The sequence below is a fragment of the Leopardus geoffroyi genome, chromosome C2 (assembly GCF_018350155.1).
Source record: "Leopardus geoffroyi isolate Oge1 chromosome C2, O.geoffroyi_Oge1_pat1.0, whole genome shotgun sequence".
NCBI classification, from domain to species: Eukaryota; Metazoa; Chordata; class Mammalia; order Carnivora; family Felidae; genus Leopardus; species Leopardus geoffroyi.
In genome coordinates, this window is record NC_059333.1 from 71,483,459 (window position 1) to 71,510,597 (window position 27,139).

The 27,139-nt window shown below is 37.5% G+C and overlaps 1 protein-coding gene across 16 annotated transcripts in view; it reads right to left on the reverse strand.

Annotated features, from left to right (window-relative positions):
* The window catches only part of LRCH3 (leucine rich repeats and calponin homology domain containing 3), a 148,265-nt gene that overhangs the window by 41,759 nt on the left and 79,367 nt on the right, over window positions 1-27,139 (reverse strand). For 6 of the 16 annotated variants that reach the window (XR_006718382.1, XR_006718380.1, XR_006718381.1 and 3 more), the window contains exons 11-19: window positions 23,050-23,101; window positions 22,485-22,634; window positions 19,063-19,113; window positions 17,536-17,589; window positions 12,993-13,064; window positions 9,412-9,460; window positions 8,795-8,902; window positions 6,888-7,006; window positions 5,969-6,106 (exon numbers count right to left, since the gene is read on the reverse strand). Coding sequence is in view for 13 of the 16 variants with exons in the window: in XM_045502387.1 (XP_045358343.1) it covers window positions 5,969-6,106; window positions 6,888-7,006; window positions 8,795-8,902; window positions 9,412-9,460; window positions 12,993-13,064; window positions 17,536-17,589; window positions 19,063-19,113; window positions 22,485-22,634; window positions 23,050-23,101 (793 nt within the window). In the remaining 3 variants the exon portion in view is untranslated. The other 10 variants (XM_045502391.1, XM_045502386.1, XM_045502388.1 and 7 more) reach the window with 6 other exon arrangements.

Here is a 27,139-nt window from a genome sequence, read left to right on the forward strand (position 1 = left end):
TCTTCTACTTTTTACATGTGAAAGAGCAAGGTGCTCCCTGCACAAGTGATGCTGTGGTCTTCTCAACTCCTGGCTAAAGAGAGAGGTAAGGTGAACTGATGCATAAAGAAAAAGTTACTGTGGTGAAAGCTATCATGACAAGGGCTTAACTTTAAGGGAAGTTGGGCAAATTAAGAAAACACAAGACAACTGCTTTTCACTTAGGAGAATTTTTCATTGGCTAGAAATTCTCTCTCGCTATACCAGCTTCCCTGTCTGCCTGTAAAAATGGAAGTAGAAACAATGTAATTAGCTTCTCCTGTTACCAACGGACCGTAGCTAAGCAAATCAGGATCTTGACCTGAGTCTGGGAGAGAAGGCTGAGGATGTGCACACAGGGCACCATGGACTCTACAAAAGAAGGGCCCCTACACTTCTGAAACTCTACCATTCAGATGCCAACATCTATGGAGGGGAGAGTGAAATAGGTCTGACTGTGTAGGTAGAAAAACAACTTGGTTTCTATGCAAAAGAAAGGCTAAAAAATGGAGGTCATGTCACTAAGTTAAAACTGGTTCAGGAATCACCACCATCTCAGAAAAAAGGAAAAGAAAAGGTCAATCAGAATAGTGATCATGGAGACTAACTCAACATTACCTCCATGAAGACTACTAGCACCTTAAGACATAAAAGATGTCTGTGTTTGTGGGGAGAGGGGGAGCAGATGGGGGTGGGAAGCAGAATAGAGACTTCCTTTGAGATTTCCCCTGTAGACAGTAGAGATCTGACTGATAAAGGTGAAGAGGAATGAGGAACAATCAATCAGCTCTCTCCCTAGCCATTTCTTCCTTTAGCATATATCTCATTTCCAGGGATGTAGACCAGTATTTCATAACTACAATCAAACTCTTTATAGTCTGATGAAAGTTGTGAATCTTTTCTTGAGAAGAATACACATGCATGCAAATTGGGGAGTTCATAGAGCCCTAAAAGTGCTTGATCCCAGGCTACAAATCCCTGCCTGTATGTGTCCAACAGAATAGCTAGTCAAAAGGACCCATCGGCTAGACTCCCTATCACTCTGGAGTGCAGAAGGACTCATGATTTTGCCTTAAGTCAAATCTCGGAGAACCTGCTATTCCCAAAAGCTTCTCCAGAAGTTTGGATGACATAACATATGGTTTTAAATAGCCGTGCATAGCCTGTTCTAATTATTTAATGAACAACCTGATCTGAATAGAAATCTTATGTAGGTTTTGCAGAAGAAGATTTCAACAAGAGCATAACCTATACCTAAAGGAGTAAGAAATAAACAATTTCGCTATTCTGAAATTTGAAATGATTCAGAATTTTTATAGGTTATCTACTTTGGTGATATGGTTCCTTCAGTGAGTTGTCATATTACAATATTTGTCATGATTTTTGATATGATTTACTAGTGCACCTCTAAGAATGTTAACTGTACTCGTAACACCTATGCCTATTAAACAACCAAACAGCAGTTTACCACCCTGAATGTGCCCCATCTAGTCTGAAATGCTTGGACATGAGACCTCTCCTTACAATAAGGGTCATTTTTTTGAATTGGGTGAAAGAAATTATGGCTCTTAGAATATATCACGAAAGTGTTGTTGTTTTTTAATTTTTAAAAAATCTTTATTTATTTTTGAGAGAGATAGAGAGAGAGAGAGAGAGAGCAAGCATGAGCAGGGGAAAGGCAGAGAGAGAGAAAGACACAGAATCCGAAGCAGGCTCCAGGCTCCAAGCTGTCAGCACAGAGCCCGACGCGGGGCTTGAACTCGTGAACTGTGAGATCATGACCTGAGCTGAAGTCGGATGCTTAACCAACTGAGCCACCCAGGCGCCCCTCAAGAAAGTGTTTTTTAAAAATTTTTTTTTTTTTTTTTCAAAGTTTATTTATTTTTGGGACAGAGAGAGACAGAGCATGAACGGGGGAGGGGCAGAGAGAGAGGGAGACACAGAATCGGAAACAGGCTCCAGGCTCTGAGCCATCAGCCCAGAGCCCGACGCGGGGCTCGAACTCACGGACCGCGAGATCGTGACCTGGCTGAAGTCGGACGCTTAACCGACTGCGCCACCCAGGCGCCCCAAGAAAGTGTTTTTTAAGTTATATACTCACATTGGTAATCAGGCAGTTCTCAAAGAATTACAATAAATCACCATGTTTTAATGCAACCATAAAGAAACTGCTATGGTTCTTCATTTGTATATGGCTTTAATTTTATATTCTCCTTACAAAAAACTTCTAAGAAAGTAAGTTACAAAGCTCTCTGTGTGGTCAAAAGAACAAAATAAGGGAAGTGACAATCTAATATGAAGGAAGGTAATCCATAGAAAAGAAAAATAGATGTAAATATTTATATTGAAATCTAGTACCGTAACAGAAATCCCATTAACACAATACCGATTTACTCATAAAATCATTATCACGATTTCAAAGTAGGGATTTTTGGTTTTGTTGGGGTTTTTTGCTTTTAATCAAAATACTGGACAATCTTTAACTGGTTGGCTCAAAGTCCATTTTTTTACCCCCAAATATTCTAATTTGGGAAGTTTTAACATTTACATGTTTCTCCTTTTTTTAACATTTATTTTGAGAGAGCAAGTGAGAGAGTGAGTGGGGGAAGGGCAGAGAGAGAGGGACAGAGAGAATCTCACACTCTGGGCTGTCAGTACAGAGCCTGATGCGGGGCTTGATCTCACAAAGTGTGAGATCATGTCCTGAATCAAAATCGAGAGTCAGGTGTATAACCAACTGAGCCACCCAGGTGCCCCAAAAAGACCTCTTTTGATTTTTTAAAAAAGTTTATTTATTTTGAGAGACAGCACATGCAGAGCAGGAGGGAGAGAGAGAGAGAGAGAGAGAAAGAAAGAGAGAGAGAGAGAGAGAGAGAAAGAAAGAGAGAGAGATAGAGAGAGAGAGACAGAGAGAAAATTTCAAGCAGGCTCTGCGCTGTCAGCCTAGAGCCCAACTTGGGGATCGATCCTACCCAACCATGAGATCATGACCTGAGCCGAAAGCAAGAGTCGGACACTTAACTGACTGAGCCACGCAGGCGTCCCTGATTTTGGTTTTTTAAAGAGGAATTAATGTTAAGAGATTGGACTGCTTGTAACTCCTCTGTACCTTCTGTTCTCACACTTGGTATGTACTCAATGCATAGGAGTTAAGTTTTGTTGTTGATTTCACTAGCAAGTTTTAAATGCTCTCATCTTATGTAATACCTATATTTCTTTGACTAAAAGCAAGTCCATGTGTTTCATTTCTTTAGGCAGTTAAGTATTTGTAAAATAGTTTTATTTTTTCTGTATGTATTTTGCATTCTTACGTGGAGGCACTGTGCTCTGGTAATCAAGGTAAAGAACCTCAGTCACCCTTATTCTCAAACTCCCCTTTTTGCATTGGCTGCTTGCTACTTTGTATGTATCTCCTCTGGAAATGAAAAGTGACAGATTTGTCCTTTTTAAAATTATTCTTAAAACATTTTTTTTTCTTTAATCCAGTTGACAGAATCTGGGAAGAATGCAAAGTATGAATAAACCCTTTCCTTACTGGTGTTGCCAAACAGCATAATTCCTTTTCTATTAATCACCACCTTTAGGACCAATAGCAAGTCTTTCAAGTCTCTGAGAGCACAGCGGACTTTGGTAGTGCTGTTCCTCTCTGCCTTTCCTAAACAAAACTGAAGGACTATTTTCAGGGGTCACTAAATAAAAAGTGGCTGCCGATTTTCCTTAGAAGCAAATGCAACATGCTACCTGTGGATGTGCTAGAGGGGATACGGCCACATCATCACCCTTGGGACTTTGGTAACAAAGCAGCTTTTGTAATTAGAAGAATACAAGGTCCTTGAGAGAGATAAATGATTTGCATCTGGAGAGGTAGCACGTTGAATATCCAAAAGTGGCCATCTATAGGTCTAGATACAACTGCAATTTGAGTAAAGAATTTGTAACAGGAAGTGCCTGCTAAATAACAAATGACCAGAAAATGAGATGAGGTCAAGTTTTTTGAAAGGTTAGACAATGTTAAGCATGTTACAAATGAACAGTATCCAGGGGCACCTGGGTGGCTTAGTCAGTTAAGCATTTGACTCTTGATTTCAGCTCAGGTCATGATCTCATGGTTTTGTGAGATGGAGCCACACGTCAGGCTTTGTGTCCTTCCCCTGCTTGCATGTGTGTGCTCTCTCTCTCTCTCAAAATTAATAAACTTAAAAAAAATGAACAGTATCCATTCACAATCATCAAAAGAGGGTGTTACAACAGTAACTATTAAATGCAATGGGAACCTTCATTATATCTTGGTTGTGTGTGTGTGTGTGTGTGTGCGTGCGCGCTGGGTACAGGGAGAGGAGAGAGCACAGCTATGAAAGATAGTTTTGGAACAACTGGGGAAATCTGCATCTAGATTATGGATGCTGTTGGTGTTTCACCCAGTGACACATCAGCTAGCCTGTGCATCCATCCTAGTCTGGGTTGGCTGTTAGTGGCTTACTACATCCCCTTCTCAGTTTCAGCCTGATCCTACAGGAAGCACTGGAGTGTGAATCACATCTCACTCCCATCTTGAGGCAGGAGGGCTCAGCTCCTACGTCAGTCATTGGCTATGGGCTACAGAGAAGAGCAAGGTGGACTGGGACAATTCTCTGAAATATTTAGAGAGTAAAGCTCCATAATATCTGCAACTAAACAGTACAATTAAAACACAAATACACACACACACACATACACCCAAATATGCGCAAAGCAACACTGCAAAATGAAATAAATGTCAGGTCTAGGTAGATGCTTTAAGACTGTTTCTTGTAGGGCACCTGAGTGGCTCAGTCGGTTTAGTGTCTGACTTTGGCTCAGGTCATGATCTCGTAGTTTGTGAGTTCAAGCCCCATGTTGGGGTCTGTGCTCACGGCTCAGAGCCTGGAGCCTGCTTTGGATTCTGTCTCTCTCTCTCTCTCTCTCTCTCTCTCTCTCTGTCTCAAAAATGAATAAACATTAAAAAAAAAAAAGAATGTTCCTTGTATTATTATTTCAATTTTCCTGAAAGTTTGAAATTTTTATAATGAAAATTTGAAGGGGAAAAAACTTGTTCTTTCTTCTGTGGGTTGTCATCCTGATACTGACTTCTGACTTCTATATCTGACCAGCAGTCAAAAGAAAACCCTCCAGTCATCCTGAATGCATCCTTGTTTTCTACCCACGGTTGGTCACTAGATCATGTCAATTCCATTCCCAAAATAGATTCATCATTCTAAACTGCAATTATAATCATATTTCTCCCCCCCAATTCTTTGTTTCTTCACTGTCTACACTAAGATAAACATCTAACTCTTTGACACGGCACATAACGTCATTGTCACATGGCCCTTGGCTTACCTCTTCAGCTACATCTCCCACCATTTACACCTACAATTTTGTGCATCATCATCCTAAACAACTTATGAGTTCCTTGAACATACCATGATCCTCCCTATCTTTTGAATCTAGGCATATTATGCTGGCAAATTCCTTTTTTGTTTTTTAAAATAATCTTCTCTGTCATTGTTTTTTTAAAAAGTAATCTCTATGCCCAATGGGGCTTTAACACATGATCCCCAGATCAAGAGTCACATGCTCTATAGACAGAGCCCGCCAGGCGTCCCTATGCTGGCAAATTCCTACTCATACTTTAAGAATAGTTCAAATTTGACCTCCTCTAAGCAGCCTTTCCTGAACTCTCCAGGCAGAGTTAAGTGGTCCCTTTTTAGTATTCCTATAGCAACTTCTTGCATACCTCTCTTATAACATTTATCACAGTTATTAATAATTGATTACATGCCTTTTTTTTCGCTAGTAGAAAGTAGACCCAGGAAGGCAGGGACTGGATTGTTCATATTTGTATCCCTAGCATTCTGCATAATACCTGCCATTGTACATAATATATGTCTCATGAATAGCCAATGGGTTTTTTTTAGTATTATATACTTACTACAGCTGGTGAGGGGACATGGATGCTTGGGACAGATCGAGGCCGCACATGATTGGCCAAATGGCAAAGAACAACACCATCGGTTAGAGCTGCTCCCAGATCACAAGGCAGTGATACTTTCAACCGGTACTCAATATGCTAGAAGAACAGGAAAATGTGTAATACGTTAACTGATGTGGCTGACACAGGACATAATGGAGTTACAATGAAATACTATAATTAAGAATTAAGATAAAAAGCAAATAACTTAAGTACCACAATCCCTATTTTATTTGTTTATTTATTTTGTTTCTGAGAGCAGGGGAGGGGCAGACGACGGAGAGGAAGAGAGAGAATCTTAAGCAGGGCTTGATCTCAAGACTGTGAGGTCACGACCTGAGCCAAAAATCAAGTCAGATGCTTAACTGATTTAAGCCACCCAGGCACCCCAAGTACCACAATCCCTATTTTATCCTTCCATCCTAAGTCAGTAACTCAAGGAGATCTACTACATACATATGGTGGCCAGGCCACAGTGGTGCAAAATATTACATGAGAAATTCATTTACAATTTTATGCTTAGAAATAAAACAGAACTAGATTCTGTCAATTCCAAAATAAAACACTATATGTAAGTGTGATATATATATGTGTACATACATATAAATTATTACTACTCTTACAAGATTTCTGTACATGAGGCAGAAAAAACTTTTAAATGAGCAGGGCTAGGGATTGAGCTTTATAGAATAACCCATCTCATTTTCCTAGCAAACAGATGAAAAGAATGCCCTTAATAGCAGAATCTCTTTTACATCTACCACACGGTGGGCACTTGTTGATTCTATTAAAAATTTTAAGTCAAATGAACAAGTGATTGCAGGGTTATGCGCTCTAGCAGTAACAATGTGAAAGTATAATTCAGAGGTAGTGTACACACTTTCCGTAGTTGATCCATTAATTCCAGCTCTTCTTCTCTCTGTCTTGAATTGGGTCTTGTTATGGGATCTGCAGAGTCAGTGGGAGGTGCAGAAGATGAAAGAAGGGGTGAAGCATGACCTAAAAAAATATGAATATGTAAGACAGAAAGGCGACTGCTAGTGCTGGAAAAATTCTCAGCTCCACCTGATCACAGGCTCCTTACAAGTGCAGCACTTTTCACTTCTGCATGGACTCTTTAAAAAAAGTTTTTATTATGAAAAGTTTCAAATATACACAATAATAGGGAGAACAGTGTTAAAAACTACCAAATGTCCATTACCCACTTAGCTCAACTCGTTTTGATTAAAAATGTTTCTATTGAAAAATAACACACATACAGAAAATTATGCAAATCATAAACAACTCAATAAATTATCACAAAGTAGACACAATCAGGTCAATAAATGCAATTATTACCAACACCCAGAAGGCCCTCTCATGACACCTACCCATCAGTACCTAATGGTTACTTCCAACAACACAGGTCCTAGCTATGGACATCTTGATTTGTAATACCATAGATTAGTTTTGTCTAGTTTTGAACTTTCTATAAATGAAGCCAAATATATGTATGTATGCATGCTTTTGTCTTCTTTTGATCAACACTATAAGATTTATCCATATTGTATGTATTAATTGGTTCATTTTTATTGCTTATACTGTATCCCATTGTACAAACACACCACAATTATTTACCCATTGTTATCAGTCATGGACACTCTGTTTGGGCCATCATGAATAAATAATGTTGCTATAAATATTTTTGTAAATATCTTGGGGTATATATGCTTACACATTTCGGAAAGCAAACTGCTGGTGATAGGACATACAAGTGTTCAGTATTATTAGATAATGGAAACAGTTTTCCATACTAGTTTACAATCCTATATGCAGTGTATCTCTGGTTTGATTTTAAATCTGTGAGGGCATCTATCAGTTATACTCAAAGTTGTTATTTTTTATTTGAAATGTTTGTTTCTACTTCCAGGTAACTTCTTTGGAGGCCAGGCAGATGTATATTAACTAAAAAACTAAAAAGTAGATTTAAAAAAAAAAGAATTACTGATTCATTTCTTTAAGAACACATAAAATAGCTTTTATCAATAGAAAAATCTGAAAAAGGCTCATTACAGAGAGAAGGAACATTCCCTAAAGCCTGAAAGAGTGTTTTATTTGTTCCAACCTATAACCTCCTTTGGGTAGTGCTAAGAAACTCTAGTTAAATTGAAACAAGATTCTCCTGCTTTTTTTTTTTTTTAATGTTTATTTTTGAGAGAGAGAGAGAGAGAGAGAGAGAGAGAAACAGAGAGCAAGCAGGGGGAGGGCAGAGAAAGAGGGAGACACAGAATCTGAAGCAGGCTCCAGGCTCTGAGCTGTCAGCACAGAGCCCGATGCGGGGCTCAAACTCATGAACCGTGAGATACATCACAATGTGAGCCAAAGTTGGACGCTTAACTGACTGAGCCACCCAGGCGCCCCAAAGATTCTCCTGCTTTAATGTTAGTGAGATCAAAGTTTAAAGCTTTTGCCAAAGTGACGTCTCAGGGTAGAAGTTTAAAAGCATACAGCAAGCATAGGGGTGCCTGGTTGGCTCAGTTGGTTAAGCGTCCAACTTCAGTTCAGGTCATGATCTCACGGTTCATGGGTTCAAGCTCTGCATCAGGCTCAATGCCGACAGCTGAGAGCCTGGAGCCTGCTTTGGATTGTGTCTCCCTCTCTCTGCCCCTCCTCCCCTGCTCATGATTTGTCTCTCTCTCTCTCTCTCAAAAGTAAATAAACATTGAAAAAATAGTAATAAAATAAAAGCATACAAGTTACTGTCATTATATAAAGCACCCACCCCCCTTCTCAGTCACTATGACCTACCTTTATTTGCTTCTGCCCTGACAGCTGCTCGGTAAAGGAAGCTTTCAGGGCGCTGGGCCTGGTTTCTCTGAATAGCAGCAGGAAAAGAATATGCAGGGGAATGATGAACTACATCAGCATGGAAAAGCAAAATAAGATTAAAGGAGATGGAAAAAAATTAAATATAACAACAGACATATGTCACAAGTTCAACAAATGATATAAAGATCAAATTAAACATGATAATGATATAAAGTGATAATTTTGTTTATTAATATAAAATCTAGTACAGAAAAGTAACCTTGAAATCAGGAACGCTGTTTGTAGTTTTAATTAATTAAACATACCAGCTATTTTTGGTATGTTAATAAAGGCAGAATGAGTGTTAATATATTGAATAGATTCTCTTGCAAACCTATAGCCCTGCTAGCTCATGTTCATTTGTTCATATCAAATGCTTGAAGAGGTGACCAACCAGTTGAATTAAAAAATGGAAAATGTGCAGGAAGTTCCCAATTGTGGGTCTGATTTCTCATCTCAGAAATGGAAGTCACAGCTCTGAGAGGTAATTTATCAGGAAAATCCTAGTAAAGAATTACTCTTGATGTGGTTAATTGTACCTTTGTGTCTATTATTACCTGTTTCTGTTGTAGGTGAACTTGATATGGTATTAGATCTGTCATCGTTCTGTAGAGAAATGGAGATATATCAATAATTATTACTCAAGAAGAGCTACTTTCCACATTTATGATTACTTTGGGATAAAAGAAAAAATCATGCAAGTCTCTTTTAAAATTAAGTCTAGAAATGAGAATTTGGAGTAAGGGTTGATTTTGTACATTTTTTTTAAGGCCAAACTTTTTACTTACTTCTGTAACATGAAAAGTTTATATAATGCATTCTCTAAAGATAGTTCTATTATATAATAGGTCTTTCCTATCACTATGAAAAATGATCATCCTAAGGCAGAAAATTTTATTGGGAAATGTATAGGGGAGAATAATTTCATTTTCTGGTATAGTTTCTAAAGTATATTTCTCCACCTGTGGAGAGTAAAATTTAATGTATTAAAAAAAATGATGAAGATTTTTTCATTTCTGTTAGGAAATAAAGTGTTTAAAGATAGATAGCTGTATTTCCAGGCTAACATTTAAGTCCAAGATGTTTTTACTTCATTGACCAAAGAGAACTATAAAAAGGGGGAAGAGCTAGCTTAACATGTATAAAGTTTATCTAAAAAAAGAGAAATGTAATTAAGCTCATTTAAAAAGAAGTGTTGGTTGGATGGGTTAAAGACACTGAAGACTTGGCAGGGGAGTAGAATCAAGAAAGGTTAGAGTAACAATATTCAAGGCCTCAACATCTAGGCCCAATAAATTAAACATTTATAACTTTATTTAATTTTTTAATGTTCATTTACTTTTGAGAGAGAGAACAGGGGAGGGGCAGAGAGAGAGGGAGACACAGAATCCAAAGCAGGCTCCAAGCTCTGAGCTGTCAGCACTGAGCCTGATGTGGGGCTCAAACTCGTGAACTGCGAGATCATGACCTGAGCCGCAATCAGACGCTTAACTGACTGAGCCACCCAAGTGCCCCTAACCGAATGATTTTAAAACACAGAGGTACATACATCTGTTCCCATGCTTTTTTCTCCCTTTTGGTTTTAATATTTTCAGAAATCTGTTCTCTCTAGTTGGGAGCCGGGCAGAAGAAATTAATTATGATAGGGAATTTGTTAACATTCATGCGTATATACACACATACACAGAAGTCATGCTGTTGAGAAGATTCTTGGACTGATCTGGAAGACAATTTCGTGGTAACAGTTCCTTGATTTGATACTCTTTGGCTGAAAATTTATAAAGTAAGCCAAGCTGTTGAGTGAAGCAATGTATTACATCTTCATTAGTGAAAAAAGATATGTTCATCAAGTTTATAGATGCAAATATGCTAAGTTTAGGATGTTGAAAAGAAATGAAAATTTAAATAACAAATTTAAAATAAGAGCAACAAAAAAAAAGATATAATAAGAGCAGCAAAAACTAATAAAAAGAACGAAAAGAAAATGAGGCGAAAACGATATCTTTGCAAGGAAACAAAAAAGAATATCCTTATTTTCAAAAAATATGAGACAGAAAGGAGAAAACTAGTTAGCCCAACAGAGACCTAGTCAAGGGTCAATGGTACAAACAGGAAAACATAAACAGTAGAGATTATTCCAGATATAGAGGGAAAATATACATTTTTTAATTTAAAAAGACTAATAGGAGTTAGGCTAGAAATTTAATATTGCAAAAAAGAATTAAGCTAACAGGCAACTCTTAGACGAGAAGGAAGAAGTGAAGCAAATTGCACTGAATGGCAACAAATTTCTCCACCTCTAGAAACATCAAAAAGGTAATACACAGCTGTGTATAAAGAAAAACAAAGCCAGAATAGAGGCAACTTGTAAAATGGTGATTTTTAAAATGTACTTTTATTGAAACTAGAAATCTAAGTGACTTGCATTCTAGGGTACGAAGATTATTAGTTCAAATTACTCGGAGGCCACTGACTCTATTTGAGAACTCTTGCAGAACTGGAGCAAAAAAACCAGAAATTGACAGGAACTCAACTTTTTTTTTTGCCTGGTTAAGCAACAAAAGAAGTAAACCCATGGCTAAATATATATAAATATATATCAGCTGTATAGTAACAAGGATGCCAAAAAATAAAGGGTAAGTCTTTTTAAACTAATCATTTATACTACAGCAGGTCTGACAGAAAGTTAAACTTACCATACAAGGGTTGGCACGTTCAGATTTGGCCTTTTCAACTATGATTCTGGGAGAGAATAAGCCCCGATGCCCTAAGGTATCCACTGAGTGTAATGAATTAACTTCTCTCCTATATATCTCCTATACTAGTAATATACCTTCCTTGAGAGAACTTTGAGAACAATCCCTCAATTTTCTGGGTTGTCATTCAAATGAGGAACCTAGCTGAGAAAGGCTAGCAAAGAGTTAACAGAGATGAGAATTATAAAGGTTTTTCAAAAGTCATCCAGGTATGTGTAGCATCTTCAATACCGACTAAAGAGAAGGTTTATCAGGCTTACAGATGATACAATGTTGGGGCCAGCACTTAGAAGAACATGATGCAAGAATTTGAAAGTATTGTAGTAAATCAGAGAATTAAAAATGTTCAAAGATACAAGATATGGAAATTATCATTTAGGAGTATAACTGAAACATTTGAGAAGTACAGTGGCTACTGACCAAAATGGATACTGAAATGAGAAAAGCCAACCCAACGCTTAGAATAAGATGTGAAAAACCTTGTTTCATGCTCAGCGCCAGGTAGGCTCTAACAAGGGCTATATTTCTACTTGGGGGCTTGGAGCCAAAATGGAAGGCAGAGAACTTGAGAAAGCTCAAAAGGATTAACAGACTGGGAAAGGCACATAAAACAACCAGAGTTTATTTAGGGGGAAGACAAGGGCAGCATCATAATAGTTTCCAAATATAAAGATTCTTTTTTAAAGACTGCTAAATAACTAGAAAATCTCTACTCTGGAAAGAAGAGAAGTAAATGTAAGCCACAGGGTGTGGATCTAAGTCAGACAAGGGGAGAACCTTCTAACAGGGAAGATTATTAATAATTTCTTATATATCATATGATTAACAAATATGGAATCACCATTCCTAGAGGCCTTCAAAAAATAAAATACCACAGGGTTGCAGGCCATATTCCAACTCTGTTATTAAGCTCAAAAGCAGCCACAGACAGTATATGAACAAATGGTAGTGGCTGTGTGCCAATAAATCTATTTCCAAAAAATGTGGCCTACAGGCCATAGCTTGTTGACCTCTACCAGAAGAAGGTTTTAGCAGTGACACTTTTGGGGACTGGGACTGAAATTATTTTAAATGCACATTAGAAAACAGAGTTAACTTTATATTATTTATCAGCCAAAGTAAAATAACTCATGACAAAAAAAATAACCTTTGGTAGGAAAATCAGAACAGCATATCAAACAGAATTTCAATATAAAGAATTAACGCAGGTTCTGTATTTCTAGTATGGTAAATCTTCCAAAAATTTCAAGTAAAATTAATGTTAAATTCAAATAGTTTTATAAGCTTATGTATATTTCATGCAATCCTAGATTTCACACTGCTGTTGGACCAATCTATTGGAAAATTTCAAGTTCCTGGTGTATTACGGTAACGAGAGATACCTTAAGAAGCATGAAGGCAGAAGAATGAGGCAGGGTAGCTGCACAGCCCACTTGATTCAACCCTGACAGCGACTAAATTTTAAAAGAGAAAGGGAAGAAACAAACAAAAGGCAGCATTTATGTTAGCAAAATGTCAGGCAGGCAGGCAGATCCGGTCAATGAAATTAGAAAAGGAAAGGTCATGGACAAACTTTCAAATGGTTTACTAAAATATTGATAGGGCAGAAGGAATACTAGGGGGAAAAAAACGCCTAACTTATAAAACAGTTTTCCCATCTGTATAATTCAAACTATTTCAATACTTCATACCACATTAACCAAGAAATGAAAGGGCTTTTGGCTTTCGGCTTGGAGGAGGCCAAGGTGCAACTGTCTTTGGTCATCTCAAATCCAGGTTCATGCAACACCAGCTGCCTCCATTATGCTGCCTAAATTTGACCCCAGCGACATCAAAGCCATACACCTGAGGTGCACTGGTGGGGATGTCAGTGCCACATTTGCCCTGCCCCCCAAGATCAGCCCCCTGGGTTTGTCTCCAAAAAGGTTTGTGATGACATTACCAAGGCAACTGGTGATTGGAAGGGTCTCAGGATTACAGTGAAACTGACCATTCATTCAGAACAGACAGGCTCATATTGAAGTGGTGCCTTCTGCCTCTGCCCTGATTATCAAAGTTCTCAAGGAACCACCAAGAGACACAAAGCAGAACAACGTTAAGCACAGTGGAACCATCATTTTCTATGAGATTGTCAACGCTGCCTGACGGATGTGGCACTGATCTTTAGCTAGAGAACTCTCTGGAACCATAAAGAGATCCTGGGGACTGCTCAATCTGTGGGCTGCAATGTTGATGGCCACCACCCTCATGACATCATAGATGACATCAACAGTGGAACAGTGGAATGTTCAGCTAGTTAAGAACTAAAAAGGAAAATATTTTGATAAATGATAGTTTGACAACCAAAAAAAGGGCAGGCATGATTTATTAAAAGTGATTTTAAATAGAACTAAAACTAAGAACATCAAAATTGTTGACAAAATTGCCTTAGAAACTACCAAGACTTGTGCTATTCCTCTTATGGGGAAACAAATCTAGTCAAAGAGCTCATTTTAACTGAGCAGAACTGGCATGAGTAAAGACACTACTTTTTCAACACTGATCCAAATTAGAGTTATTATAATTCCATATACCAGCTCTGATGTGAAAAAACAGAGGAATGAGGATTCTGTGTCATGCCTTGCAGATGAACCAGCATTTCATTTCTGCCTCTATGTCCAAATGACCTACATGAGTGTAAGAGGAATTTTCCTTTTCTTTGAATCCTTTATCCTTTCACCAACCTACATACAACTAGAAATATTACATGTATCTGTCAAGTATATTAAAGGTATAATTAGAGACAGTAAGTGTTAGAATCTATTGTACAGAATTATGATTACAGATAAAACCCAAAACATGACAATTCTTTAATTTGGTAAAGAGTGGAAATCAGAGAAGACAGGACTTTCATCACAAAGGGCACTGGATAAGATTGGACCTATTACAACAACAAAATGCCAGTCAGTCTTAAATATATTGAAATCTTTATACGTTAAATAACTTTTAAAAATTTAAACTAGGATCACAAATACGTGAATCATGGAACAAATGACCTTATTAAGCACATGTGGGTGTTTAGAAAAACGTGTGTAGATGATCAATAAAATGAATACAACAATTTTTAATGACAGTTGATAGATAGCAATGTTTCTTTTTGGGGAGGGTGGGCAAAAAAAATTTTTTTAAAGTAACATTGTAACCTAATCTATCAAAGGAAATATACCCAAGAACAAGATTGTGACAACAGTCATATCGTCACCTCTTCAGTTTTCCTGGGCCTCCTTATAACCAAATGTACAGAAATTACTGTAAATCTCAAACATAAAAAGGCTAAAAGCCACTATTTTGGCAAAGGAGGACAGAAAAAGTGGAAAAGAAGAGGATGCGAAATGAGCCTAGATACTCTCTAGTTTCTAGAGATGAGATACAGATGCGGATTGGATATAGATGGAAACAACAGAAGCCTGGAGGGCAGCCCTAAGAGCATGTTAGTGTCATGGATATTAAACATCACTAATACTTATTTCAGATCTTGTATTTCAAGGTCTTTAAATGAAATCCAACATTTACACCTTGCTATACATCATCAGACCTTTTCATCATGAAACAATTTAATGAGCAATTTCAGATGCATAGCATTTACGTGTTCATTCAGGAAATATTTATTGAGAACTTAATATATCCCAGGAATGATGACAGGAACTGAGTATACATAGGTAAATGCAACAGAGATTATCCCTGTGCCCATGAAGTTTACAGTCTGGTAGTCTAATAGGGAAGAGACCTAAAACAATAAACATCCACCTAAACGAACTATGAAGAGAAAAAATAACAGTGGAGACAAATTTGATTTGGGGGTTGTAGGCTGCAGAAGAGTCATTTTTAAAGATCTACCATTTAAGCAGATACCTGATAGATGAGTAGAAATTAACCAAGGAGTATATACAGGGAGGGAGAGGCATTCCATGCTGAGGGAAACAGCATGTGCAAAAGGTTGTGAGGTAGAAACAGGCTTGCTGTATTTGAAAAGCTGAAAAAATGCTGGTGCAGAATGAGCCCTGAGCCCAGAGATGAGAGAGAGTATGCAGGGGCTTTCAGGCTGTGTTAAGAAGGACTTTATTCTACCATATGAAGCTACTGAAGAGAAGTCTTGAGAAAAGCAGAGGTATGATTTAAAAATACGACTCTTTCTGCAAAGTGTTGGATACTACACTGTCCTTTTAAAGGCCATCTCATTTAGGTCAAACATGAATATTGATAAGTAAAATACAAGGGTATGCGTTTTGAAAATGGCTGAAAGCCATTTCAAATTTCACACCAAGGGGATCTGTTTTTCCAAATTCCACTTTTTCCTTGACAAAGAAGTGTGGCCACTCAGACTTATGTCACTTCCTATACATTATTAAATCTCATCTTCAGTCTCCTAAATTGCTTTCCATTATAGTGTGAGAGGCAATACACCATGGTGCTTAATAAATAGTAGGTTCTCAAGTCAGCCAGATCTGGATTTGAACCCAATCTTGCACTTACTAGCTATGTGACCTCGGACAAATCTCATTCTGGACAAAATATCTGTGCCTCAGTAATCATTTGTAAGATGGTGATCAGTTTAACCTTAACTTTTAAGATTGCTGTGAGGAATAAATGAGATAATTCTGGTAAAGTGTCTGGATCATCACAGGCTCTCAGTATTTTTTTCCATTAATTTAAATCATTTGCTTCTCATATCAATTAATTTCCACAAAAACTCCAGAAGGTGGTGGTTTTATTTATCTGTAAGACTGCCCAATTAAAATGTGCTTTATCCATCTCAAAGGAAATGATAACTGCAGAACATACAGAAATTTTGACAATGGACGTTTAGGTAAGAAGGACCTCCTGCTGAAGTATGCACTTCACGCAGGAGTATGTACAAGGGCGGCAGTTACCAGCACATGAGACAGGAATTGCTACACACAGACTTTTGAACTGCTAGTTTTCAATACTACTATAAAAAATATCATAAAACATGATGGGGAAAGCAATTATGTGAATGTTAGAATTCTCTTGCAAGGCTGACAAAAGTAAGATTTTTCAATACTGCTCTTATGTTATACTCATTTTCTGCTGAAGAAACAGGCAATAAAAGTAAACTGGTGTTAAAAAACGATCAGTAGATAACATTCCGAGTTAATGTTTCCCAAAGTTTAAAAAATGGGCATAGAGGGATAATCTTGAGATGTAAGTATTTTTGAAAAGTTTGGGATTTTCAGTAGCTTAAAATAGACAATAAAATAGGATGGCAAATATACAGTTGTGTAATTAGTGTCATGCAGGAAGGAAATCCATTTAACACACAAGTGACTCATGAGCCAAATTAATGATTAATAAAGTAAGTGCACCTAGAATTAGAAATGACGTCTAAAAAAGCAATGTGCCCTCTCCTCCCAACCCACATCCAAAGCCAATATGGTTTGCAGTGTGAATGTTTTACTTTTGGTAACACTAACAAAGGTATTTGAATCATAGCTGCAGAACACTGGAACGCTGGTAAGTCATGAACAGTAAAGCAGGGAAACAGTTCTAGCTATTTATAAACTATTTAGTAATGATGCTCATCATGTTTTATGGTACGTAGATAATTTCTTTTTTTTTTTTTTTTTTTTTTTTTTTTCCAACGTTTATTTATTTTTGGGACAGAGAGAGACAGAGCATGAACGGGGGAGGGGCAGAGAGAGAGGGAGACACAGAATCGGAAACAGGCTCCAGGCTCTGAGCCATCAGCCCAGAGCCCGACGCGGGGCTCGAACTCACGGACCGCGAGATCGTGACCTGGCTGAAGTCGGACGCTTAACCGACTGCGCCACCCAGGCGCCCCAATAATTTCTGAATGAAAAGTATAATTACTATTCTCCAAACTCTAGATATAACAATATATAACTCCGTTTTGTGCAAGGCTCTTACCACTAACAAGGCACTATCATCAGTGTGCTGAGACCTTCTGGATGGGAAGGGACACTGGAGAGGCAGAGAGAAAGGAAGCAATGTCAAAAACAAACGATGCACACACGTGACATATTTCACAAATAACACAAGCAAAGAGGTATATTAAGACATAATGAAGATGCTAACATATAGGATTGCATTCACAATCATTTTGAATTCATGTATCATAAAAGCTAATAAATTGATTCTGAGTAATGATTTTCTTCCACACAGCTTAATTCCAAATATGATCTGATTGCTTAAAAAACTGACTAAAGCAAGGAGGGAACAGGGATTATTCTCTATTCACAGAAGAGAAAGCTGAAGTATAGGCATAGCGGTAACAAAGAATTTGTGGTCATTTAATGAGTCAGTCACAAATTAAAACAATAAACCCAAGAGTCATGATTTCTAGTCTATGCCTCTCTTCATTACCTTTCTCAGACAAGAGGACAACTAGAAATTTAAAAATTGTACACCATATTTTCCTGAGAAGCTTTAATTTTTAAATAATGAATTTCTCCAGAATGACCATTAAGAAGGAAATTTGGGGGTAAGAAAAGAAGAGGTTATTAACTTATCAAACTTTGTCAAAGGTTTGTTCCTTTATTATTACCATGTGAACAAAAGATGACTGAAAAGGCTGAGTGAATCTTTCAGGTATAAGAACAAGGCCTAAATTCTGAGATAAACAAGAAGTAGTAATCGTATGTCTAGTCAATAAGGAAAAAAAACCTTATAATGGATCATTTAAAACATTTCAAACAATGCATTTTACATTCCAGAATCACTTGTGCTTTAAAAACTCTATGGTGAAACTTAATGCTTGTCAAACCCTGTGTGTTAGGTTTTCACGTAATTTATTTTACAGAAAACAGATTCAAAATTCACATGAAACAATGCCTTTAAGCATTTTTAAGGAAGCGGTGATCATAAACTGAAAACATGAGAAGGCAAAATATAAAGAAAAATGCTTTAAAAACCGACTACAATACAAATACTTATTTAATAAGTTTCATTTTAACAGATCAAAATAGGTATATTTTAAAAAAGGTTAAGCAATTAAGTTTACATGTTAACTTGTAATGAAAATGTACAATTTAATATTATAAAACTACTGTGTACACCGTGTAATCAATAACACACACACTCAGGAAATGAGCCCTGGAGCTGAGATGTATGTGGTATCTTTTTGTTCAATACCAACACCACGTACCGGTGCCAGATAGAGCTCCCAGGACTACTTCTCACTACACAGTATGGTTTGAAAATGGATGAAAAAGATACTTCTGGTGGGGATGGAAGAAAGAAAGAAATAACCTCCAGATGGATTCGTATAGACTAAAAAATCCTTGATCTATAAACTTGGATAAACTCCCTGGTCCGTGTCTTCTTCTCCTGAGTAAGTAGAATTTTGTGAGGAGAAAAGGAAAATGGCAATATTTTGATCACTGAAAACACATGATAATCACATGCAAACATTGGAAGGTGGTTATATAGACTTACCTCACCATCTAAGGGGGATTGCTGTTTTTGTGGACTTTGTGATGCTTTGTGCTATATATCCCCAAGACCCCCCAAAAGAGGGAAGTTGGTTAGAATCTGGAACACTGGAAATGATAAATTCTCTTTACCAAAATAATCACCCACATTAATTTCTGTCTCTCTTGTGTGCAGCACTTTGCCAGATTTACTGGTCGGAAGATGTCACCCTTTCCCTTAAACAGTTTACAATTTAAACCAGGAAGATCATTAAACTAACAGACAGTATTTCATATGTCTATAAGCATCTACAAAAATACAAAAAGCATGTTTTTTATATGTACATGCAAACAAACATAGTTCCAATCAGAATAGTGATCTCTCACTATATTCTCTCAATGAACTCATTCTCTCTTTCTCTAGTGCTAACACCTTTAGCTTTCTCTCATCGGCCAATTTTCAGGTTTGCGTTTTCAACTGCCTGTGGAAACTCTCTATTTGGAAACCCATGGTCACCTCATGTTCAACATGTTCAAAAACAAACCCATAAATTCCCAGATTAACTGGCTCTTTTCCCCAATTTGCTAATTTCTATTACTATGTCAAATAATAATTATACCACTTGTATAGTCAGTGTTTTACAATGTATTCTTATATACATTATCTCAAGTGATTCTTTTTACTCTCTAAGATACACAAACATCATAATCATATTCTTTTTAAAAATTTTTAAATGTTTCTTTATTTTTGAGATAGAGAGAGAGAGCAGGAGAGGGACAGAGAGAGGTGGAGACACAGAATCGGAAGCAGGCTCCAGGCTCTGAGCTGTGAGCACAGAGCCCATTGTGAGGCTTGAACTCAGAAACTGTGAGATCATGACCTGAGCTGAAGTCGGACGCTTAACTGACTGAGCCACCCAGGCACCCCCATAATCATATTCATTTAAAGACAAAAGAACTGGGGACAAAAGAAGTTATATGACATGTGCAAAGTCCATAAATTTGTAAGTAGCATAAATGAGATTTGCCCCTACATCTTCTGACTCCAAATCCTACATTCTTTCCACAAAACTAGACTCCTTTTCAAACTCTTGTTTTAGCCTCAAAATCTTGCTTTGGGATCTCCTTTATTTTCCTACTCCTCTTCAATGATTTATTCAATACTCACTACATCTATGTATAAAACATAATAATGCCTCTCTTAAAATCTCTAATTTATAAAATCCATTGTGGTGGTAGGGGGCACAGCACTCCGCACACTAGTAGAAGTACTAGGTGCACCTATAAGAATTCTGAAATAGTTAGTATTTAATAGTTAAATACTACACCTATGAGGAAACTAAAGGCACAGTATGATTCAGTAACTTTCCCAAAGCCAAGCACATAATGAGTAGCAAAGCTGGATTCAAATTCATATTTCTGATTCTTTTTTTTAAGTTTATTTACTAATTTTTTTAGATTTTTTTAGGTTTATTTGTTTTGAGAGAGAGAGAGAGAGAGAGAGAGAGAGAGAGTGAGCACAGCAGGCGAGGGGCAGAGTGGAGGAGAGACAGAATCCCAAGCAAGCTCCACACCATCAGTGTAGAACCCAATGTGGGGCTCAAACTCATGAACTGTGAGATCATGACCTGAGCCAAAATCCAAGAGCTGGATGCTTAACTGACTGAACCATCCAGGCCACCCCTATTTACTTATTTTTGAGAGAGAGAGAGAGCGAGCAGGGGAGAAGAAGGGGAAGGGAGAGAGGGAGAGAATCTCAAGCAGGCTCTGCACTGTCAGTGCACAGAACCTGACGTGGGGCTCAAACGCATGAACCGCTGAGAGCATGACCTGAGCTGAAATCAAGAGTCAGATGCTTAACCGACTGAGCCACCCAAGTGCCCTCAGAAATATCTGGGCTCTTACCATTGTGTAACTAACACTGCCTGTCCTTAGGAACCTCAGAAATCTTCTGGTGTTATGCCTTCATTCTGCACCCTAGTCTGACTTGCAATTACTATTTCATTTTCCTCATCTCTTTCTAACAGATTCAAACACAAGCAGATTAGTTTTTAGGAAGTATCTTTCCTCTCATGTTTTTCTCCTGCTTAAGAACTTACAACTGTTCTCTTCTACCTAACAGATCAAGATCAAACTCTTATTTGACATTTAATCAAAACTGTCTACAATGTGATTATCTCTTACTAGCTATGTGATGTCTACAGAAGGCAAGTTAAATGACAAATGAGTTAATGTAGAATGCACAGAATAGTGCTTAGGATATAGTATGTGTCAGTCATCATTATTTACTGACAGTCAGTATAGCATTCTGATCACAGATGAGGGTTTGGAGCCAGCCTTCTTTTTTCTTTAAAGAAACTTTTCATTTTTGGTCAACCTTACTTCCATTTTCTGTTCAGCCTGTCTTGAGAACCCTTGCTCTGCCACTAACTAGGTGAGTATTTAACCTAGGCAAACTGTCATCCTCTCTGAGCTTTAGAGATCATCATCAAGGGCTTGATACATTTGAAAAAAAGAGAAGTTTATCATGTGTACGATACTTAAAGAAAAATGGTCTTTGGCTAGTTGAAACACAAGAGAGAAAGCTTTTGGAGGCCAAGAATGATTCATTCATTCAATCATTCCTTTAACAAATGTTTACTGAGCTTTACTATGGGCTGACACCTGCTAACATCTAGGGATGGAGCGGCAAATAAACAAGACAGATACACTCCCGGTCTTCATGGTATTTACAGATAAATGGAAGTGACAGATATCGAACAAACAAAAATAGAAATCACTATTATGAAGAGAAAAATCCAAGGTGACTTCCAAACAAAAAAGACTTTAAATGATACAGGAAAAAAAAAAAAAAAAAAAAAAAAAAAAAAAAGAACCAGGTTTAGATGAACTGTAGAGGCTGCAAACTTTTAGAAAACAAAAAAAGAAAGAAAAAGTATTAACAGGGGTTGTTACCCGAGTAGGTGTGGAGAGAACAGAAAGGAAAGAATCAAAGATGATTCTAAAGTATTAAGCCTGTGACCCTCACACAGTTTTGGTGCTCACCAGAGTGAGGAAGTCAGATGGGCTCAGATAACAATAGTTCACATCTGCATGGCACTTTAAGGTTTACATGGCACTGGCACTTTCGTGATCTTATCGATCTTTATCAGCAGACTGAAGACATGGCAGGTGGAGAGTAAAGTGATATGTCTAAAGATAGATTGCTGATTAAGAAGAAGAGACTACTGTCTCAAGTATAAGATGATCACTTCTCAGCCTACCCTACAGGAGGACAATTCATCTAATCACAAGCAGGAGACACTTATGCTATATACTCAAGATTCCTTACAGTGAGAAAAAAGAAAGTTGACACTTTAAGACAAACACTGACAGCCTCAGCAAAACAAATAAGCACTTACTTCTAAAACTCTTTAGGAATTTCAATGAAATTTGACAAAATTTCACCTTGACAAAGTCCAGGACAGCATCTCTTTGAATTTGCTTGGTCCTTATTTTCTCTTCCTCATACTGTAGGGCCGCAAGTTGTGCCTCTCTCCGAGTACGCTCTACTAATTGTTCTCTTCTCCGAAGAATTTCCAAGTCTGCATGTGATAACTGGAACAAAAGTATTTTGCATGTGCAAGTGGGGCTAAAGGTTAACTTATCAATATTCTTAATCAGTTTAGGGAACTACTACTTACTCAAGCAATTTCTACTTTGCAGTCACCTAACATTTCTTTAAATGTGTGTACTGCTGATCATCTCCCATCTTTTCACACTGTGTTCTTATTTGCACTATAAAGCCATCATGTCAGTAAAGATTTATTTTCTGTCTAGGGTCTAAAAGCACCGTTAGCCAAGTATCAGGTTCACATGTTACATTAACTGTATTTTACAGGCGACAGGTAGTAAAGTTTACAGATGTCTGGCAATTAATGGTAATTTAAGCATTATAAAAATAGAAAATCATTTTAGTTTAAAAAAAAACAAAACTAAACCAGAAAAACAACAACAACAACAACAAATTTACCTGACTGTGACTTGGTGACAGTGACATGAGAGAAGATGGCTCAGATGAAACCCTGACCCAAAAAAGAAAAAAAGGAAAGAGAAAATTCTTTGGTAAGGCAGGCAGTATATAAAAGACAAGTAAAATTTTATTGTTAATGTAGCTTTCTATTAATCAATAGGCAAACTGGTCAGCAATGAAAGACTGACTGCATTCTGTAAACCTGAGCCCAAGTCATTAAATTAAGCTACAGGAATACCTGATGTCGCCAACTCACATTTCATGTGATGGTATCACTGATCAAGCTACAGAGAGTCAACAACAATCTATGTCAGCCAGTGCTGACCAGACATTTGAGATCACTTTTCAAATAGCATCATTTCTTAAGAGCATACATAACTATTATCTTTTTCATTACCATGGCTGAAACAAGATACATGTAAATAGAGATCGTTTTATATACAAAGTTATTTTATCAACCAAAATCTGGAATATGGCAGAACCTGGCCACTGTACCTGCGCTCCTCCTCCCATCTTCAACCGAGGTAGCAATTTTAATAACAAAAGTAAAGATTCTGTTGATTTTTATTTTTAAGAAAAAGACGAAACCTGATTTGTTGCTTAAAGAAAAAAAAAAAAACAGTAAAAGTTGCTTCTCAGTTTTATCAGTGCTAAATCTTTTTTTCAAGGATTTTATTTATTTATTTATTTTTAAGTAATTTCTATACCCAAAGTGGGGCTCAAAACTCACAACCCTGATCAGGAATTGCATGTTCTACCAACTGAGCCAGCCGGGTACCTCTACCAATGCTAAATCTTACAATTTGGTGTTTATCTTTTTTCCTGTATTGGATTTAGTGTTTCAAGTGTCTGCTACTCATTTGTGTCTCTGAACTAACAATGTTGGGAGTAAGTCGCTTTTTGACATTTAGCACCTAAAATTTTAAACTATGATTACTTGCCCGTCAGGTTGATTTTAATGCATTCGATCGGTATGTTACAAGGCAAGAAAAGAAAAAAAAAAAAAAAAAAGTCCCCCAAATCCCTCAAAGCTCTAGTAGTTTCTTATTGCTAACTAATAATAATACAAATTCATCAATGTGGCTTTTAGGATTCTCATCCCATTTCAGAAACATGCCCACCATGGAATCTTTTTCCAGCAAGATCTCCTCAGTTATCATACGTTAATTCCTTACTTCAAGCCTTTTGTATAGATTCCAACCTATGGAGATCTTCTTAGAAAAGGTCTTTTTTAGAATCTTTTTCTTTACAATGGGACTTTTCCTCTTGATGTATATGTGTAGTCAGTACTTCTTTTGCATTTACCAACTATGATTCGTGTCATTTTTTTGTACAATATTTTTCAGATGCAAACATAGAGACGAACAATCCTTGAGCTCCTACCATGCCCTACATATGCCCTGTGAAGTACTTTATGCATAGTGTTTCTCAATTACTCCTCATGCAATCTTATGGAGTAAGAACTATTAGAATCTTCACTCTATATTTGGGAAGCTGAGAAATGGAAGTTAAGTAACTTTTCCAAGGTGATGCAGCCAGTAGTCCTTATCTATCTGATTTGAATTCTTATCTCTGACTTGATGGTAGTTTGCACTCTCATCTTCTAGGTACGCAGCCTATGAGAACTGGAGAGGCCTGAGAAATCATGGAGTCCAAACCACTAACTTTACAAAGGAGAAATCTGAGGCCCTCAGAGGTTTAGTGATGGTTACTGTTGGCAGAGCCTGGATGAGAATTCAAGCCACCTGACTTGGAGATTAGTGGCTGATACTATACCACACCTCCCCACTCTACAACGGCAGAATGTAGGAAGGAGAAAGTGAAGAGCGCAGAGATCTAAAAGCAATATGGACACACATACAGAAAAAAAGGACCTGCAATGGCCAAAACTAAGCTGTGAAAGTTAAAGATGGTGGCAGAGCATGAAGCATGGCATATGAGAGAATAAAAGTGGTAGCGAAGAAGACGTCTGAGAACTGACAGCTCCCTCAAGCCGATCACCAGGTGCTAATATGGGCCCCTCATGGCTTGGGTGCTCCTTGGTGCCACCACGCTGCTTCATCTGTACGTCTGACCTTTTCATCTATGAGTATGTTTTTCAATAGCAGTGTCACAACATTTTGGATAAATTTTCTGTTATACGAGATTGTCCTGTACATTACAGGTAGTTTAGTCTTAATGCCAGTAACACCTTTGGCAACCAAGTCCCAACAAATAAACACATTTTTCAAATATCCACTACAACCTATTGAGAAACACTGGCTTACCCTAAACTTTCCTAAACTAAAAAATATAATATGTAAAAAAGCAAAATTTAAGTCACACTACTGTTCTCTTTCTTTCCACATTTCTTTTCTTATGTTGGTTCCAAATCTTTGAATAATTCACAAAATTCTTTTTTTTAATTTAAATGCATAAAAAAATGTTTTGAAAAAAAATTGTTTTATATAACCTCAAGAGTTTGGCCATATTTCTTACTTTATTAAAATAATTAAAATACCCCCAAAAAAGTTTTGACAGAATAAATTATAATTAAAAAAAAATTTTTTAATGTTTATTTATTTATGAGAGAGAGAGAGAGAGAGAGAGAGACAGAGTGCGAGTAGGGGAGGAGCAGAGAGAGAAGGAGACACAGGATCTGAAGCAGGCTCCAGGCTCTGAGCTGTCAGCACAGAGCCCAACGTGGGTCTCCAACCTGCGAACTGCGAGATCATGACCTGAGTTGAAGTCTGACGCTTAACCAACTGGACCACCTAGGTGCCCCATAATTTTTTAAAGGTACAGAATAAATTACTCAATAACTCCCTTAGACAAGGTTTAAAATAAAACTGAAGCTGGGCAAAAAACTTCCTTCAATTTTTACTAATCTTTCCCAACCTTTATCACTCCTAGTCAGTACATTCTTAGTCAAAAGTTTAGAGAAAAGTGGGCTGGTGGGGTAAGATTTAGCTGGGATATAACCAATAAAGAATGAGACACAAGTGAGTCTGGGAGTAGCAACATGGTATCGTAGTTAAAGGCATGGACTTTAGAATTAGTTGTGACTGAGTTCGAATCCAGGGTTTGTCACTTGCTAGTGGATGGCTGTGAATATAAATGGAAAACTACTAGGTCTGAAAGCACAGGCTCAGGTAAGCAAAGAATTCCTCAGTACTGGCAGAGCAAAAATTTCTAAAAAGTAGTAAAACAGGAACTCTGGGTTAAGGTTTAGTAGACAGATTTTTGGCTCCTATCATCTCCACCCCTGGTGTTACTCCAGTAAATATGTTACAAGTCAAAAAGGACTCTGCAAATGAAATTAACGGTACTAACTGGTTGACCTTAAAATGGAAAGATTATCCAAGTGGGAGTAATGTAATCACAGGAACCCTTAAAAGCACAAGAGAGCAGGGCTGAGGGAGGGGCATTGGAGGGAGGTGGTCGAAGCTACAAACTGCCAGCTATAAGACAAATAAGTAATTAGGGATGTAACATACAACATAATGACTACAGTTAGCCCTGCTGCTGATACATACAACAGTTGTTAAAAGAGTAAACCCTAAGAGTTCTCATCACAAGGTGAAAACAAATTATTTTTTATTGTATCTATGAGATGATAGCTATTAACTAAACCTACTGTAATCATTTCACAATATATGTAAATCAAACCATCACTCTGTACACCTTATATACAGTGACATATGTCAATTATTTCTCAATAAAACTGGAAAAAAAAAAAAGAAGGCAGGAAAGTTTGTGGGATGTGACAAAAAGGGAAATCAAAGAGGTTCAAAATGTGATAAGAAATAGATTCAAAACAGCTTGCCAAAGCTGACTTGAAGATGGAGGGAGCTGTGGATCAAGGACCTTGGGTAGACTCCAGGAACTAAAACTGAGTCCCAGTGATAGCCAGCAAAGCAACAGGGACCTCAGTCTTATAACTAGACAGAACTGAATTCTGCCAACAACCTGGATGAGCCTGCAAGTGGGTTCTCCCCCAGTGTCTCCAGGTAAGAATCTAGGCCACCCAGTACATTGGCTTTGGCTTGCCAGACCCTAAGTGGAGAATGAAGGCAAGCCTACCCAGACTGCTATTCCACAGAACTGAGTT